The sequence below is a fragment of the Schistocerca cancellata genome, chromosome 3 (assembly GCF_023864275.1).
Source record: "Schistocerca cancellata isolate TAMUIC-IGC-003103 chromosome 3, iqSchCanc2.1, whole genome shotgun sequence".
In the NCBI taxonomy this organism is placed as follows: domain Eukaryota; kingdom Metazoa; phylum Arthropoda; class Insecta; order Orthoptera; family Acrididae; genus Schistocerca; species Schistocerca cancellata.
The window spans coordinates 77,961,178-77,979,371 of NC_064628.1; the positions used below are offsets into that span (position 1 = coordinate 77,961,178).

The window sequence follows — 18,194 nt, forward strand, 5'->3', positions numbered from 1 at the left end:
AGTAGTAATAATACAATGTGCATCAATTGTATACACTCACAACACTAACTGCAATTAAAAAAGAACTAACTCCTTTTAATACACATAATCAAAGATATCATCATTGTTAAATATACTACTTGCCAAGCAGCAGTAGGAGGACAAAACACAAAAGTTATGGCAACTTCATAACCTCTTTTATATGTTTTGTTCTGCCGCCACTGTTTTTTTTTTTTTATCTACACAACTGCATCATATTTTGAAAAACTGATCACTTTGTTGGTATATTAAACATACCTCTGTATTTCATAGCTGGCTCACTCTGTGCATCAGTGCTAACACTCATTCTTCTCTTTCTTCCAGCAATGGGACCAACTGATGACGCTGCAACACTCTTGGTCTCGCCATCCTCATCACCTGAAAAAAAGGAATTATATGAGAACGTTAATTACAAAACTAGCACTATTACTTTCCTCCAACACACACAGTGATATTACACTGATTGTTTTCTAAGATTAAACATTTACTTCCCTTGGTACTGATATGATAGTTTACTGTAACACATTTATTAACCACCTGTGTGTTCTTCAATGCATTATACTGACAGTCTCTGAAATTATGATTCTTGGGAACCATTGAATGGTTTGCTCACTTCAGCTGTGCTACCACTGAGGCTGTTTGGGTTATCTAATACACACAAGAAAAAGTTGCAGTAAGGCCTATACTGAATCTTACAGTTTGCCCACCTGTCCCACTGCAGAGTTTTTGATTACACTATCAGGGTCACATGTGGTCTGATTATATCAAGGATTTGACATATTTCATTAATACACTAACTTGAATAGTGTGTAGCCAGAGGACATATTGGTTTGCTTTCAAGTGATGACATTCGCCATAGTTCTATTAAATGGGGTACTGAAACAGCTAAACGGGATTATTTCCTACTGAAAATACAATTGTAAAGATACTGTCCAATGAACACATACTTCAAAGTGAACAACAAATCTCATGACCATATGAATGGGATGGTGACAAGGAGACATTTATGTTCATTGATTGCAGCTTCATGAAAAAATTTGAAGCACATGTACTGGGATGTAAGCAACCAAAACTTCAATAATGTGATTTTGTTGCCTGAACCACACACTCATCTTGTCAAGATCTGACAAAGGAGCTCAGAGATTTCAAGAAAATTTGGAGGGAGGAGGGGAGGGAGGGAGTGGCAGTAAAAAAACAGTTATTACTTATGACACAAAAAAAGGAAATCACAAACTACTAATGTTACATGATCTGTAAGTTACAAAATAAAGTTACAAAAGTGCACTGATTGAGAGAACCCAAGTTTGTTTTGTTCATTAGTGAAATCTAGAATCTTCTACATTGTGGAGGCTAGGTTGCCCCTACTTTTCTGGATTTCCGAAGAGCCTTTCAAAGTGTTCAGTTACATCACCAAGCAAACAAATATGTGCTTACTGAGTATTGCAACAGGTATGCAACGGGAATGAAGACTTCCTAGCAAGAAAGAACGCAATACATCTTTCTTAAAAGGGCAAGAGTCAGAAGTAAAAGTAGTGTCCAACATACATAGAGGAAGTGTAATAGGATTGTTACTGTTTATACTATGTATAAATGAAATAAATGAAAGGGTAGATAACATCTGCAGCTGTTTGAGGCTGTCCACAGATAATTCAGTAGCTGCAAAACATAGGACGATTTGCGTAAGGTCAGCACACAGTACAAAGACTAGCAGCTCACATTCAACACAAATACACATAATGAGCATAAATGGACACAATGATACAATATCTTTTAAACGTCTGAGTTAAAACAACATATCTTCAAGTTTTATCGTGAGTGCACTTCAACAGCTAGTGATGCACAACTTTAATAGTAACTGCTATCTAGTTTGTTAATGAGCAACCTCTTGCCATGTCTACAGATCTATATCCACATGATTACTATGCAATTGGATCACTCCATGCCAGGTGGTCTACAGGTTCCCAAACGACCATCATACATTTTGTTGAAATTTTTCCATGAACATCACACATGTTCCCTCCAGTGAACATTTGTAAAGTCTCACAATAATTAATCCGGTACTTCTGGTGATATAGTCATTTGTTTGACCCCATTGTGCACCTACCAACAAAACACCCATGAGTTTTTGGCAACATCAAGACATAATATCTCCAGTAATATTTTCTTGAAAGAAACAGAACTAGGTCATCTTGTACAATGTTTTGAGCTCTCCTAAGTGAAATAATAATAAAAAAAATTGTGAGCTATTTGCTTATGGATAATTTGAAGTTGCCAGAAAAAACAAAACCCGGGAAGAATGTAGGAGTTTAGCTTTTTATATCTCCGGAAGTGATTGCAGTATACATCTGAATCCTTGTACGTAATAACTCAGCAATACAAAATCTTAGAGAAGAAAATTTAATATTCCTATTGCTTTCCAATAGTTACAAGTTGAGAGCAAAGTTGATGATTATTCTAAAAATGCCAAAAATCACTGTTTTTGTCCACTTTTACAAAAAATGTTTTCTGCCAACTCTCTTCCACAATTTTCATTAGAGACCCTGTCTAAACATCTTAAAAATTATATTTTGATTTGCAATGCGAGCATATAAGCACTAAAAAGATAATGACAAGGTGGAGGTGCATTGAAGATGAGTCCATATTCTGCTGATATTCAAATTAAATCTGACATCTTTTATTATGTTCTAAAATTGTTTAATACTCTTTGGAGAAGGCAATACCAAAAGTCTTGATGAGTAGGGAGTGAGAGAAAGTCCAAATAACGTGAAAAAATTTCATAAAAAGGGTGTCTTTTGTCGCGACTCATAGTGACATAATTCAGTCTGTTTTTCTCCTATAACTACAGCATCAAACTGTTTACAAACTTCACAATTTAACTGTGATTTACAAAGGCAGTTGAGGTAATAAGAAATAAAATTGCTGCATAAAAGCTGCAGCACACATTGTATATAAACAGTCGGCAGGTTTTACACCACTGTCATATCAGGTGAACTTTGGTGAAGTACACAGCAGTTTCCCGAAATTTTTTGGAATGGATTTATGTTATAGAGAATTTTTAGTATGTATTTTACTGCGTAATGCTACTGTGTGCTGGTATAATTCTGATTTAAAATATGGTGTACTTTGTGGTTCATGTGGAACATTAGTGTACACATGAAAAATTATATAAATGTGTTTGCATGGTCCATGATGGCTTAACCACTGCTCGTTCCTTTTAAAGTGAGGAAATCAGTATCCCCATCACCATAGGGGCCATGTTGTGCAACAGCAGCCACTGCTTCTCGTGGATTTGCCCAACACAGTCCTCACCTACTACACTGGGGGAACATTTTCTATCATCGAGATTTCAAGAAAGGGCACAGCAATGCAAATAACCATGCTTCTGTTTGAGGAAAGCAATAAGGTGTCCCTTGTCCAAAGGGTGAGTAAGCCAGCAACAGAAAATTGGCCATCAATTGAACAGAAACACATGATAAAGTCACCAAGCTGCAGTTCTTTTTTTTTTTCTTTTTTTTTCAGCATTGGCTCAACTGTATGTGTATTCTCTGTGGCACTCTTGAGGCAGTGGGGACCCTGCAAAAACTTCAGTCTGGTTGCAACAAACACGTTACTCCTTAGCAGCTCAAGGCTAAGTGATATTAAACTTGAACCTAGGCTTGCGACGAGGTTTCGAGAGGCAGTTCGTTGTCACTGACATCATCCACTTAATTATATACCTAGGTTTTCTGTCCTCCAATGAAATCATACCTGATATGCAGCATAGTTGTGACTGGGTTCAATTAACGTCGTTAAGAACCAGCCCACTAACTTAGTGCATGGTCTGATTGTGAAATTTGTTACAGGACTGCCTCCCCTCTTGCACCTCTGAGCAGAACTTCCATTGGTTATGCGACCAGTGGGTGTGATGGACCCCCACCAAAGTTGGTCCTCCCACATTCTTTCTACCACAGAGCCTTAGTCTGGACAAACTTAGGATTGCAGAGGGAGAATTCCATATTATGGTTCAAGCAAGCACAGCCCAGCACTAGATGCTCTGAAGATTCCCGACCACTGCCTGTTATAACGTCTTTCCAGTCGTACATTTCTTTTCACACTGGATCTTGTCAAGGTCTACAATCAGATGCTAGTGGTGCCAGAGGATATACACAAAACAGTTAACACAACACTATTGGATTGTTGGAATTGCTCTACATGTCATATGGGCTGCGTAACACTGCAGTCATTCCACAGGTTTCTTGATGAAGTGCCAAAGGGCCTAGACTTCTGTTTTGCCCACATCTAAAACATTCTGGTGGCATTATTTTCACCAGAAGAACACAACTGTCATCTTGAAGACGTTTTCCACCACTTCACCAACTATGGAACCTGTGGCAAAGTCCATGCAAGAACTCGAACATGCTGCAATGGCATAGTGATGTGGAATATGTGGTGATGAGTAATGTGGATAGGTACGGCCATGGCCAGAATGTGGCTTTGTCAAGTACTCTTGACACTTCTTGCAGTAGGTCCTTGAGTTTTGCACCATTGTTCTGTGCCACTGTCATCAATTGAAATTTATGGTCTTAAGATATGGCACAAATTCTGGACAGAACACCACCAACCACATTTTTGGCACCACTGATGTACCGAATTTCGGTCATGAACTGGGCAATGAAATTTAGTTGGTTCATTTGGACTGGTGGATAGTTGTTCTGGGGCTGTGAAAATGTGAATTTCAGAAGGCAACAGTCATCAATATGGTGAAGACAAAGCCTTTGACCAAAACCCTGAAATAATTTATGACTTCATAGGTAGCCAGGAGCTCTGTATAGAATGATGGCCAAGAACACTTTCTCTGCTGATCTTTTGGTGAAAAAGATAAGGGCTCCCAAGACTCCATTGACATGCTGCCACAGAACTGCACCCACAGAATGGGCTGACAGATCTGAAAAGATCAGTAACGGGACTTTAGCAATAGGATGTGTGAGCAATGCATGCCATATCAGTCTCACTTGGTATTCTTCAAACCTATAGATACTTATTTGACGTCAGAGGTGTGGAAACATGCACTATGGGGCACATAGGACTGCAGGGAGTGACATACTTTTATCATGACAATGTATGGTTGCGGGTTTCGCCCCAACATAGGGACAAGTTACTCTCTCAGGATGGCAACCAATCCCAGAGGTAGACATGTGGAAGCAGCAGAGATATCTTGAATCTAATAAAGCTCACTTTACTAGTTTTGATGAGGTATTTGGCAGGTTCAGTAATATTCCATATTTGGTGGAGCAGTGGAAAAAGTTTAAAAGATGACATTCATGTTCTTCTGGTGGAGATTATGCTACCAGAACATTGTATAAGTAACAAAACAGAAGTTTAGAGCCTTTAGCACTTCATTAATAAACCTGCAGAATATGTGTGCAGTCTTACACACCACTCCTGGTTGCAGAACTCCTAGATTCGTAACAGACACATTGCCAGCTACTACTTCACTGGCCCATCCCCAACAGTTCAGCCACTGCACAAGCAAACATCAATCAGCGCCATGCCAGACACTAGGAAGAGAGGCTAAACTATGATGACATGATAGGGTGACAAGTGTGATTCCACCTAGGTCCATGGGTGATTACATAACCTGGTTTTATTCACACACTCCATGCAAGATGATAGAGTTTCGTGATGGGTGGCACTTCCAAGGCTATCAGTAGTTCTAAAGGAATGTTGTCTACTCCTGGGGCCTTGTCTCGACTTAGATCTTTCAGTGCTCTGTCAAATTCTTCATGCGGTATCATATCTCCCATCTCATCTTCCTTTTCCATAACACTGCCCTCAAGTACATCTCCCTTGCATAGATCCTCTATATACTCCCTCCACCTTTCTGATTTCCCTTCTTTGCTTAGGACTGATTTTCAGTCTGAGTTCTTGATATTGATACAGGTTGTTCTCTTTTCTGCAAAGGTCTCCCTAATTTTCCTGTAAATGGCATCTATCTTTCCCCTTATGATATGTGCTTCTAAATCCTTACATTTGTCCTCTAACGATTCCTGCTTAGCCATTTTGCATTTTCTGTTGATGTCATTTTTTAGCCATTTGTATTACCTTTTGCCTTCATCATTTAATTATTTTTATATTTTCTCTTTTCTTCAATGAAATTCAATACCTCTTCTGTTGCCCATGGATTTCTACAAGCTCTCTTCTTTTTAAATATTTGATCCTCTGCTGCCTTCCCCATTTCGTTTCTCAAAGCTATACATTCTTCTACCGTATTCGTTTCCCCTGTTCTTGTCAGTCATTCCGTAATGCTTCCTCTGAAACTCTCTACAACCTCTGGTTATTTAAGTTTATCCAGGTCCCATCTCCTTAAATTACTACAGGTAACCAGATCCATTTCCTTTGTGGCATAGTATGGCCATTTCCTGAAAAACCCTTCTTGTTCACAACAAAATCAACATCTTCAGTTTTAATCTACAGTTCATAACCAATAAATTGTGGTCAGAGTCCACATCTGCCCCTGGAAATGTCTTAGAAGTTGAAATCTCGTTTCTAAGTCTCTGTCCTACCATTATATAGTCAATCTGAATGAAACCTTTCAGTGTCTTCAGGTCTCTTCCACATATACAACCTCCTGTCACAATTCTTAAAACAAGAGTTAGCTATGATTAAATTATGCCCTGTGCAAAATTCTACCAGGTGGCTTCCTTTTTCATTCCTTTCCCCCAGTCCACATTCACCTACTATTTTTCCTTCCCTTCCTTTTTCTACTATCAAATTCCAGTCCCCCATGACTATTAAATTTTTTTTCTCCCTTAACTATCTGAACAATTCCTTCTATCTCATCATACATTTCTTCAATCTCTTCATCTGTTGGGCTAGCTGGCAAATAAACTTGTACAATATTTAATGTAATATTTTGCAGAAATCTTTCTCAGATGCTGAAATGCATATAGCAATTTTTTCATAGTTTAATGGCAGCAAATTCATTATAAACCAATTTTCAACAGGCACGAATATGTCAAAACAAAACACTGCCTGTAGGTGTGCACACGAGGTGGGGAGTGTGCATGTGCGCTCACATGTGTGTGGGCATGTGTGCAATTAACTTCAAGCCTGTATGATGTTACCTGTGATGAGCACCATCAGTTTTCCTTGAAACAACATTGCAATAGTCTGCCATATGGCATTAAGAGTAATAAGCATCACTTACAAGAAAAGTATTAAAATTAATGAAACTGTAACTCACCACTCTCTGAGTCACTCAAGTGAAGCTTCTTAAATTTATTTGCAGACTCATTTTCATCGTCACTGTCCTCTGTAATTATTAGCCTCCCATCAGAAGCAACCTTGAAATCTGATGCCTTCTTCCTCTTGATTTCTTTTGAGACTACAGAACGTGGATTTGTTGCTGAAATTGTAGGAAAATAATGATTTATCCTTTTTCATTTGCTAAGACAATATAAACAAATATATTACCTCATCTGAATAAATCTGCAATGATTAGGAACTAAATAGGCATTGTTGCAAAATGCTGCTTAAGTGTATCAAAATTTTGAACTTTTTTCCACTAGAGTACCTGTAATTCTCTTTGCAGCTGATGAATCAGTAAAATCAATGAATGACTCCTCGTCCTCTTTGATCCATGTGCCTGGTTGTTTCTTCCTTTTAGAAACAACTTTGCTTTTTTCAGAATGCTCTTCAAAGTCAGAGTCATCTGACTCTGCAAGAATTTCTTCAATACTGTAAAATACGAATAAATTGAACAAAGTTATAAAAGTGCCTTAGTAGTCAATGAAGAAGTGCGAATTTGCTTAAAGTCATCTTAGAAAATGAAACCATTTTATGATAAATATTTAAGTATTCAGAAAAAGTTATTTTTTAATTTCCAAGAAGACAATGGACTTTAGTTGCACTTTGAAAAGATTTAAATTAAATGTAGAACTGATCAATGTAGACAGTTTTCTTCCATTTTACTGCAATGTGAAAAAACAAGAGCAGCTGCAGCCCTTAATGGCTACATATGATGGACATTATACAGTTGTTGAAAAGTTATTTCTATAATAAATGAGCAATACCCTTAATTTAATTGTATATTCTGTATATTATCTCAATAAACACTGATGAAAGCAAAGCCATCATGTGTTGTATGTGTCTTAATTGGATCAGTTCAATATTTCACATTACAAACAGTTGTTTATCAGTTACTGACAAGTTAAGATAGCAGACAGCAATGTGCTTAGTGCATCTATGCCTATGAAAGTAGGAATGACACATGAGGTACAAACTGCTTGAAAGTTCTATTTAATTGAGTCTGAAGCTTCTGCATCCTGACAGGAGGAAAAAATTTGCTTTGCCATGTATCAACAGTGTGTGACAAAAGCCCTTGAGTTGAATCATAGTGACAGCTGGGTGTCATGTTCAACATTGTAAAATTAGCTAACTACAAATAGGCACAATTTAAGATGCAGAGCAAGTTTGTCATGCCAGAATTAAATTACAGTACAACAACTCATCATATGCTACAGGGGTGATGCTGCTACACTGGTGTCTGAAGATAATTGGATTGACTGTCACTCTGGTTAAATGCGCACATTCACAATTCATTGATTTCCTGCTAACAGACTGGTGGTCACCTTTTTGCTCAAGAGAAGCTGTCTTTAGTAGGGTTTCATCAACATTATTTGTTCTGAGATAGTCCTGTGTTGTTCTAATCAAGCCTGTGTACTGCAGCCTACAGGAGCAATATTTCTGGGTACTGCAGAAACCTTATTATTTATTGACTAACAGATGAACTAAACATAGTGCTTCAGCTAGCTAAAGTTGGCAGTCACTGAATAGTGTTAAACATTGACCGAGATCACATTTATCTTCATTTGTGTTGAATGTCTTTGGAATGTGCATATAGCACATGCAAAATACTTCAAGTATTTAGTGCAGGTGATATCAAACAATGCAAAATCCAGGATGTAATAGTGACAATATTATGAAAAGGATAGTTGTTACCATATAACAGAGATGCTGAGCCACAGACAGGCACAACATACGTCAGAATAGATAAAACACACACACACACACACACACACACACACACACACACACAGTTCATACACATAACCACAGCCTCTGGCGCCAAGGCGTTTTCGTGAATGTTGTCTATTCTGATGAAGGCCTATTTGGCTGAAATCTTTGTCTGACAGTCTTTTTGTTGTGCCTGTCTGCAACTCAGCACCTCCAGCACTTGTGATAAGAGTTTCAATTCCATTTTGATGCAGCAACTAGATGCAATTAATATACAAATATTAATTATCTGTTCACCAAGAATAACTATTTTGTAGCCTACATGTGAATAGGAAGTGAAGAGCAAGTGAGAGATGGTGTCACTAGCCACTTGAAGAACTTGGCAGCAAATATGCACAGTAACACATACGGTGAAGATTTTAATATATTAACGGCTCTTATATGGAAGTACTATCTCTTTTCAGTAACTTTTTTCAGATCCATTTCTTTTGTGGCATAGTATGGCCATTTCCTGAAAAAGCCTTCTTGTTCACAACAAAATCAACATCTTTAGTTTTATGGAAAGTTCACAACACTTTATTTTAAAAACAATGTAAACATGCTGCTACACACAAATGTTTTATATTTTTCCAAAGCTTCTTCCACAGTTATTTTGTGGCTATTTATCCTCAAACTCAATAATTTGCAATCTTTTAACATGTAAATTTTTAATTCTAATAAAGGATACTTCATTTTAGTTTCTTTAAAAAATTAATATCATTTTTATAAAAAAACTGCACACACAATTTTAAGTCAATGTTACTGGTATAGAAGGCATTGCTCTACCCATATGATGTAAGCCAAGACTACTTGTACTCTGCAAACAACAGCCACAGTTAGAATCAGGCCATGTATGCCCTAAAAGTTGTATAACAACATATTGTCAAAAGCTGTAAAAGTCTATGTCAAAAGCTTTAAAAGTCTACACGACTCAACTTAGATGGTATGCTACCAAATTTTGTCAATACTATTTTCACAGTGTGGTTTTAATGTATATCTCTTAAGTACTGATTTTTGGATGACTGCCTATTATTTCTTTAGTACTGAAGATAGCTATTCAACAGCTGAAATTAAGATACACAGTCAAAAACTACTGATTGGATTTGTGACAGACTGCTGAATCCCTTTTCCTTTTTACAAACATATTCTACAATCATTGCACACAATGGTTCCAAATGGGATCAAATATGGTTATAATTCATTTTGTTATACCACTTAGAAGCAATTCTATGACCAATCATGCACCCTGCAACAAGGCTATATTAAGTCTAACAACTGGGATGAAGCTACTAGTAATAAAAAGATTAACACTAACAATACTCTAAAATCCTGCACAAATGGCATCATGTAACACTTTAAGTTGTACAATTTATACTTTATTGTGCGACTGTTCTTGGTCAAAGACTATTATCCAGTCCAGATTTTTGTTAACAGCAAAAGTTACATAATGCAAAAAATATAGTGTTTATAAATATTGTTTAGTCATTCAAAGGTAGATGCACTGACACTATCTATAAATATTATATTTCTGGCAATGTGGTATTTTAATGTATGTATTTAACTCTCAACATTAACAAAAATCTGTCCTAGATAACAGTCTTTAACCAAAAATGTTTGCAGAATAAAGAATAAATTAAACAGCTTATGGTTTTATACATTATATCATTTTTACAATTTATTAAAGCTGTGGAAAAAAAACCTCTAAAACTCAGGGCCGCTGCGAGTGCTATCACAACAGTGACATTTCAATGTAACATAATTGCACATGGAATAGTAGTAACAGTTTTTGCTCCTTAAGCTGCATGCAATAAACGTTGAGATCGATGAACTGACTGGTATTTTTTTCCTGGTTAGTAATAACACTTACCTGACAAGAAATGCTTGAAGAAAATTTATTTACCTCTCTTCTTGAGTTGTAATAATGACATTAGGACTTTATTTGATGAAGAATAGTTAAACTGAATGTGTAAGGGTAAGCAATGTTTAACTGAAGCTTAAGTTAAAACTCTTATCATAAATCAAAGACAAGACGGGGCAACCGTTATTGAGGCAATAAATAGTTTGAATTTGTCTTCGCCTTTTAAGCTGGGGTGGTGCAAAAGGGAAGAAATCAAAAACAAGATGAAGAATGAGAATGTAAAAAACTCTTCTTCACCTACAATAAATTTAAATTTCCAATCCGGGAGGAAAAGTTACACACCTCTTTGGTTGTCCTTTTATTTTGAACTGTTCATCCTCATCATCATCAGAAGACCCAACCTCACTTTTCTCTTTATCACGCTTCTTCTTTGACTGAACTTTTCGTATATTCTTTAATCGCTTGTGCATGACAGTATCCGAGCTTGGTATCATGTTTGCTATTGTGTCATAATCATATTTCCGGACAAATCTGCTAAGTATGTTCCGTGTCTTCAGTCTAAAATGTCGTTTGCAATCTTCTGTCATGCCAACAAAACTTTTTACCTGGAACAGAAGTCACACTATCATATTTGGCAGAAGAGAGAATGTATGGCAAAATACAAAAGAAGCACTACCATGAAGTTCATAGACTTACAATTGTGGGCACAGCTGGTGTGACAATACTTGGTGGGAAGGAAGTTACAAACATCTTGATGTAACTGAGACAAGAAACGACAATTTCACGAGTGGAGGACAGCAGTAGAAGACAAACATTGTCCAACATTTGCTCAACCAAATCAACCGGAATTATATCTGCAACATGTAATGTTATAAGAACTTTCAAATACTTCTGACAGACGTCTAAATACTTATACATAAGGGTGATATAACAACTCACCTTTCAAGTGATGGATAACTTTAGTGAGAGCCAACAAAGATGCAGATGCCATTCTTGGTTGCCCTGCTAGGCCCACCATCAACAGTCCCATGTAGTCTCGAAGCACATCAACGTCTGGCTTGTGTGCCCATCTCTGCAAACCACAGTCTTTACATTAAGCATTATAGTAACAGCATGAAACAGAGATGGAAGGTATATCACTTCCAACTACTTCATGAAACAAAACCAAGTGATAGAAACGATCATTTAAAGCAAAAAAAAAAGTCTAATAAACATAAGCATTAAAATATTTACATTAAAAGTTATGAGCGCTTGTTCAGCAGAAAAGACATGTTTCACAGTAGCAAAGATGAACGAGTAACTCATAGCTCTTTAAGTCTGTGTTTTGGAGGCCACGTTTAGTAGAATTTTTTGCTTCGAATGATCATTCCTGTCACACCACTGAATACTGACATTCCTCTTGGGACGCCTTGTATATGCCAATGCATGGTCCTGTGCATAGTGGAGAGAAATGAAACCACAATAAAGACGAAGTACACAGAAATCATTAACTGAACGAGAGAACCATTCCTAATCAATTTCCTGAACACAGTTCTCATTAATGGGACATCTTATCATGAGAAAATTTTATGCAGTTATATTTATATATAAAAAACACATTTTGCACCTTCAACCAACAATAGATGTAGTATCACACATACATCTTTTAAAATGTGGACAGATCATCATAGGAGTGTGGCAAAATATCTTACAATAAAAGTGAAACACATTCTCCGAATCAAAATTCAGAAGAATTTTGCTAATATTAAGACAACATTAACAATTTCTGAGAAACATAATGATTGTTTACCAATGATATTTGCTTGTCAAAAATTAACACCACGAGAAGTGCCTGAACATTAAAATAATCAATTATGTTTACCACACTGCTATAGGAAAAGTAGTAAGCTTAAAAAGAAGTCTAATGTGGGAGTTCAACATTACACATTAAATAGAAGACTGCCCAACTTTTTCATGAACCATTAACATCTAACAACACTGCTGATACTACTTACCAGAGGAGAAAGAAGTATTATAAACACTTAAGCATGTAGCTAAATATTACTGTGACTGCAGGAAATGAGAAAGGCTGACAGGCATAATATCCTATCATGCAGGTTAAGATGGTGTTCCACAATACAGAACATACATTTATAACTCCCACATACATCTAAGGGCTCTACAACCAGTCATAAGAAATCATACATATTCACATGTCTAAATAATTTAACTGGATAGATAAAAAATCTACTCACCAAGTGGCAGCAGAACACAAATATGGTCAGGGGAGATTTATCACACAGGTTGAGAAGGAAAGACTGGTTCTTTCCTTCTCATCCCGTGCAGTAAGTCTCCCCTGATCCTCGGTTCTGGGTGACTTGCTCAAAATCTACCCCCTTTCCTAGACCTCTCCAGTCCTTTTCCTTCCCCTTCAACCTGAAGGAGAAGCCACTGGCTCCAAAAGCTTGCCTGATTACAGCCTTCTTGTACATGTGAGTTCTGCTGCCACTTGGTGAGTAGATTTTCTATCCATCCAATTAAATTATTTTGTCAAAAATTGATTGTTTTCATTGTTATACTCAAATGTCTGTTATTTTCACTTTATAAATTTAGCAGACATGCACATTGTGTGAGCTTACTTGTTCATTTATAGTTACAATATTCTGTGGACACAAGAAACATTTTGAGATAACAATTTATGAGTCACAAAGATTCAGATTACACATCTGACGAACATCACATTGGTCATAACCCTGTAGCTGATGTAGGTGCAGTCTATTCTCTCTTGTCACAAATGCATCCTATCTATCAGAGGCTGGAATACTTGCGAAAGCAGTTACGTACATACAGCACCCCTGCAGTAACTTCTGTACAGCCTTTTTGTGGATGTGACCACCAACAAGCTGTCCACCCGAATTAATGCCCCCCTACAAATTGTGGCCAAAAGCAAAGCCGATCATTCAGTGGCAGAGTTTGCCATCGAGCACAACATGCTTGACTTCAACACTGCTTCACACATCCTGTGCCATATGAATCCCCCCCCCTCCCCACCAGCACTTCCTCTTCCTTTCAATACCCAAAGTACCATTTTCTATGAACTGTACCGGTGAGAACTATCCTTACACACATCCTCCTCTGCTAGCCTCAGTCACACACAAACCTCCAGCCCTGTCTCCGTGCCTCCCACTTCATCTCATTTATTTTATCTCATATTGTTCTCTCTTCCAGCTTCCCCTTCCTCAGTTCTCTCTCTCTCCCCCTGATCGAAGCACAACTCAGTGATCCACTTCATTGTGCCACATGCAATGTTCCCTGCCTGCACCATGGTGGGCTTTTAAGCACCACATTCCTCTTCCATTCCCTTGGCACTTCTCCCTCCCAGCTATGATACTTCCTTTCCTCCACCCCTCCCTCCTGTCTTCTCCATGTTCCTCTTACCCATTGCATACAGACAACTGCTTATCCCAGTCACACAGCAGTAGCTCTCTCTCTCTCTCTCTCTGTGTTTTTTTTTTGTTTTTTTTTTTGTTTTGTTTTTTAATAAGTTAGCTCCGAGAGGGACACTGTCCTAAAGTTTAGTGATGATTTCAGTCTTGTTTATGAACCTGTCAACCAATCTACAAATCATCAGTACTCCCCTTATTATTTGTTTAAGAACTAACAGACATGGCATATACATTTGGGGGAAACATAATTAGCCAAAATAATCGTTCATGAGTGAGACAAGTAAAGTAAATGATTCTGGGGTAGAGGATTAGAACTTGGGATAATAAATAATGAGCTGCTGGAATTACATATCAGTTACCAGTTCTATATCATGTTTACCAAGAGAATAAGCTGCTGGTCCAAATGATTTGTCTGTCACTACTTATTCTTATCAATCATTAAGCAATATTCTTGCATGTATGCCATGCAAAACTACCAAGGTCACACACAGAGATGGGAAATAAGGTCTAAGGGTTTATGATTATGGGTATCATAGAAACTGTGTGTGAAGATGAATGTTATTTTGCATGGTAAGGGAAGGATTTATGATGGTCATGCTCACTTTGTGGCATCACACACACAAAGAGAATATTGAAAAGAAACTGAAAACAAGGGAATAAGAGATAGTGGGGGTGAAACTGCACTTTTCATTCTACTTCTTGTTTTTCTTCCTGTATCAATCTTTATTTCTCACATTGTCCATATATTGTGTGTGGACAGAAGCTGGCTCAGTGCTTACCAATATACTATCTTGGATCTCCTCTCTCTGATACCTTTACCTTCATGTCCATTTCCCTTTGTCCTCACGAGAAATGGGTCTCTTTCATCCTGTGGTTTGAGTGAGCTACTCCTGGTTTCTAATTTTTCACAGTGAAATAACTTTTAAAAGTGTCTAAATAAATAACTGAATTCCCTGCTAGGTTGCATTTTAATTTATTTGAACACAAAATTGATTTATCATTTTATGATGCAATTCAAGGAACATACGAGATCTGTTCAAAAAATTCTGGAACATTTATGCCAATGGTGTGTTGGAGCAAAATGCAGTTGGCATCCCTGCGTATGCCTGTGTCTAATGTGTAACTGCCATAAGTTTCAGTGCTGTTTGTCTGTTAGTTATTGTTCAGTGCTGTACTGAGTAGAATGTTGTGTCGCACAGTTTGTGAATTTGAAACCCTGATACAGCATTTTGGAATGCATCATGCTGCCACCAAGATCATCCCACAGTTCATGTGTCAAGACCAGAAGGACCTTCACCTTGAAACCTACGAATTGCTTTTGGATTGCACAAATGAGCAAGAGATGTTTCTTAAGAAAATCATAACTGCTGATGAAACATGGGTCTACAAAAATTTGCAGACAATCCAGCAAGTGGCATACCAAGACTGCTTGTGGAAGTGGAAACAACATGAGGAGCAGTGTATCAATTTTGGAGGATAGTATTTCAAAGGAAACCATGCACAATAAGTAAAAGGTATGCATAAGAAAAATTTTATGGACAAAGTTCCAGAACTTTTTGGACAGACCTCGTATGTGCAAACATAGTGAACACATTGTCAATATGATATTTAGCCACAAACAGTCATCTTACTTAATGTACTGGAAGAAAGTGAAATCTATGCTAACTTGAAAAATAACTGTGAGAACTCATTTAAAGATAATGCATATCAAACACAACTGAATTCCATCATGCTGCCCATTTTGATATTTTTAAAGACTTGCTCCTAACAGAGTCAAAATTTGGTTCATACCATAATCCTCCATCCTTATTCCACTAGTTGCTTGCTAATGATGACATCCACACAGCCCACCAACAGAAATTTTAATATCATAGTTTACTGACAAAAATTTTTCTTCTGAAAAAAAGTATGAACAACACATATTTTGCATGCCACGAAAGATGATGACATTTGTGGAGAACAAACAGCTCATGCCCATGAATCAATATGGGATCCTCAAATGCTGATCATATGAAACCAAGCACACACTGTTCATTAATGAGGTGTAGAGATTCTACATAATGGAGGCAAGGTTGACAGTATCGTTCCAGAGAGCCTTTAAAGCAGTTTTAAATCATCATTTAGCAAACAAGATACGTACTTATAGAATATTGCAACAGATATGCAATAGCAAAATCTAGCAACAGCACATCTTTCTTTTCATGAAGATATAGTCAGAAGTAAAAAATAATGTTCAGTATACCTCAATGAATCAAAATATGATTGTTGTCACTAATGCCATGTATATAAGAATGGTGAGATAATTTTTGCACCTCTCTAAGCCTGTTTGCAGTAACGCAGTTGTTACAAAATGTAGGAAGACTTTCAGATCAACACTCAGCACAAATGCTAGAAGCTGATTCTCAACACACGTGAACATTAGTAGATGGCAGGAACCAATGTCTATAGTATGTGATCAGTAATATGTTGACACTGCATTTACAGCAGAGGCAAAGACTAACTGATTCCCCTTCATACAAGTTCTTAACTACTGAGATTTCCACAGTTATTAGAACAGACTTTTATATATCTATTTAAAAATGTTTTGTCAATCTTTTCCGAAGTATTCAACAATATCTTTATAAGCACAAAAAATTTATGACAGGTACATAAGATTTAAATACATTATTTGAATTTAATGGTTTTATGGCATGCCAGTCTACTAAAAATGCTAATTTCAAGAGACTCCTGATATACCTGGAATGTTTTGAATTTGTTCCATCAAATGGAGCTCAACAACACACAGGACATGCAAAATTACCACTGGCAAGCACGATAAATTTAGTTATGTGACTCTCTCAATCAAATTTCATTAACTTAGTAGCAAGAAAGCTTCACAATGTATTTCAAGAGATCACTTGCAAGCATACATACCCGCATGGCTTCTCCAACTTCAACCAGCAGTGCATAAGCAGCAGTTCGACAACGTTCATTTATGTCTTTACAGCAAAGGACAGCTTCTGGTATCACTTGCTCAACAAGTTCATTGTCAGGATCCCCAAGTTCTTTCATCAAATGTATAAGACACCGTAGCCGAGGCTACAAACAGAAATACATGAAATGGTGAGTTTCCCTAAGGTAAAAGTTCTCCACATAATGTTTTATAATCAAAAGCAGCTGGTGGACTAATGCTGCAACACTGAACTGATGTTGTTACAGTAAAATCTTACATCTATGTACACATGCACTTGTAGTCTGGCTTACTAATCATAGTCTCCACAATGGGGAGGCACTTTCTCAAGGTGTATAAGCCGTCAGTTACTCATTCACATTCGCTGGTACATATTCCACTCCAGGCACATCCCCTTTGGCAATGCATATCTAGTCATCACTACACAAGTCTGTGCATCTATACAGCTGCTCTTCATTTGCAAAGTGAACAGTGGACATACTATTAAATCATAATCTGTTATCAGACCTTCTGTAATGAGGAATAACATCATTTCACTGGGACGATAGACGATAGAGTGGTACAGACTGCTGAGAATGCTGGTGCACCTTGAGACTCAATGTGCACCCGCATCCACAGCAGTCAGTATTACTCTGTCATGTATCATCAGCGAGCTCACACACTTTTACAACCATACTATGCACAATTACACACGTCACACAATTTTTGTATCATGAGATGAGGACAGTGTATCCCGATTTGTTGTAAATGCACTCCAAAATGAGCCATGTCTCAAACTAGTAGTGCTGAAGAAAGTACATTTTAAAAATACAGCCTTATGTGAAATTTAGCAAGTTAGAATTTAATCTATGTTTTCTGCTCCCAAGAACAACAAATTTTTTTCACTTTTTCACTCTATACTAATTGCAGC

At 37.2% G+C, this 18,194-nt stretch overlaps 1 protein-coding gene across 1 annotated transcript in view; it reads right to left on the reverse strand.

Moving 5' to 3' along the window:
- The window catches only part of LOC126177057 (RRP12-like protein), a 141,078-nt gene that overhangs the window by 14,598 nt on the left and 108,286 nt on the right, over window positions 1-18,194 (reverse strand). Inside the window, exons 15-21 of the mRNA XM_049924294.1 lie at window positions 17,248-17,412; window positions 11,849-11,981; window positions 11,606-11,763; window positions 11,252-11,514; window positions 7,571-7,734; window positions 7,241-7,402; window positions 277-396 (exon numbers count right to left, since the gene is read on the reverse strand). Of these exons, the coding sequence (XP_049780251.1) occupies window positions 277-396; window positions 7,241-7,402; window positions 7,571-7,734; window positions 11,252-11,514; window positions 11,606-11,763; window positions 11,849-11,981; window positions 17,248-17,412 (1,165 nt within the window). The remainder of the gene's footprint in view (window positions 1-276; window positions 397-7,240; window positions 7,403-7,570; window positions 7,735-11,251; window positions 11,515-11,605; window positions 11,764-11,848; window positions 11,982-17,247; window positions 17,413-18,194) is intronic.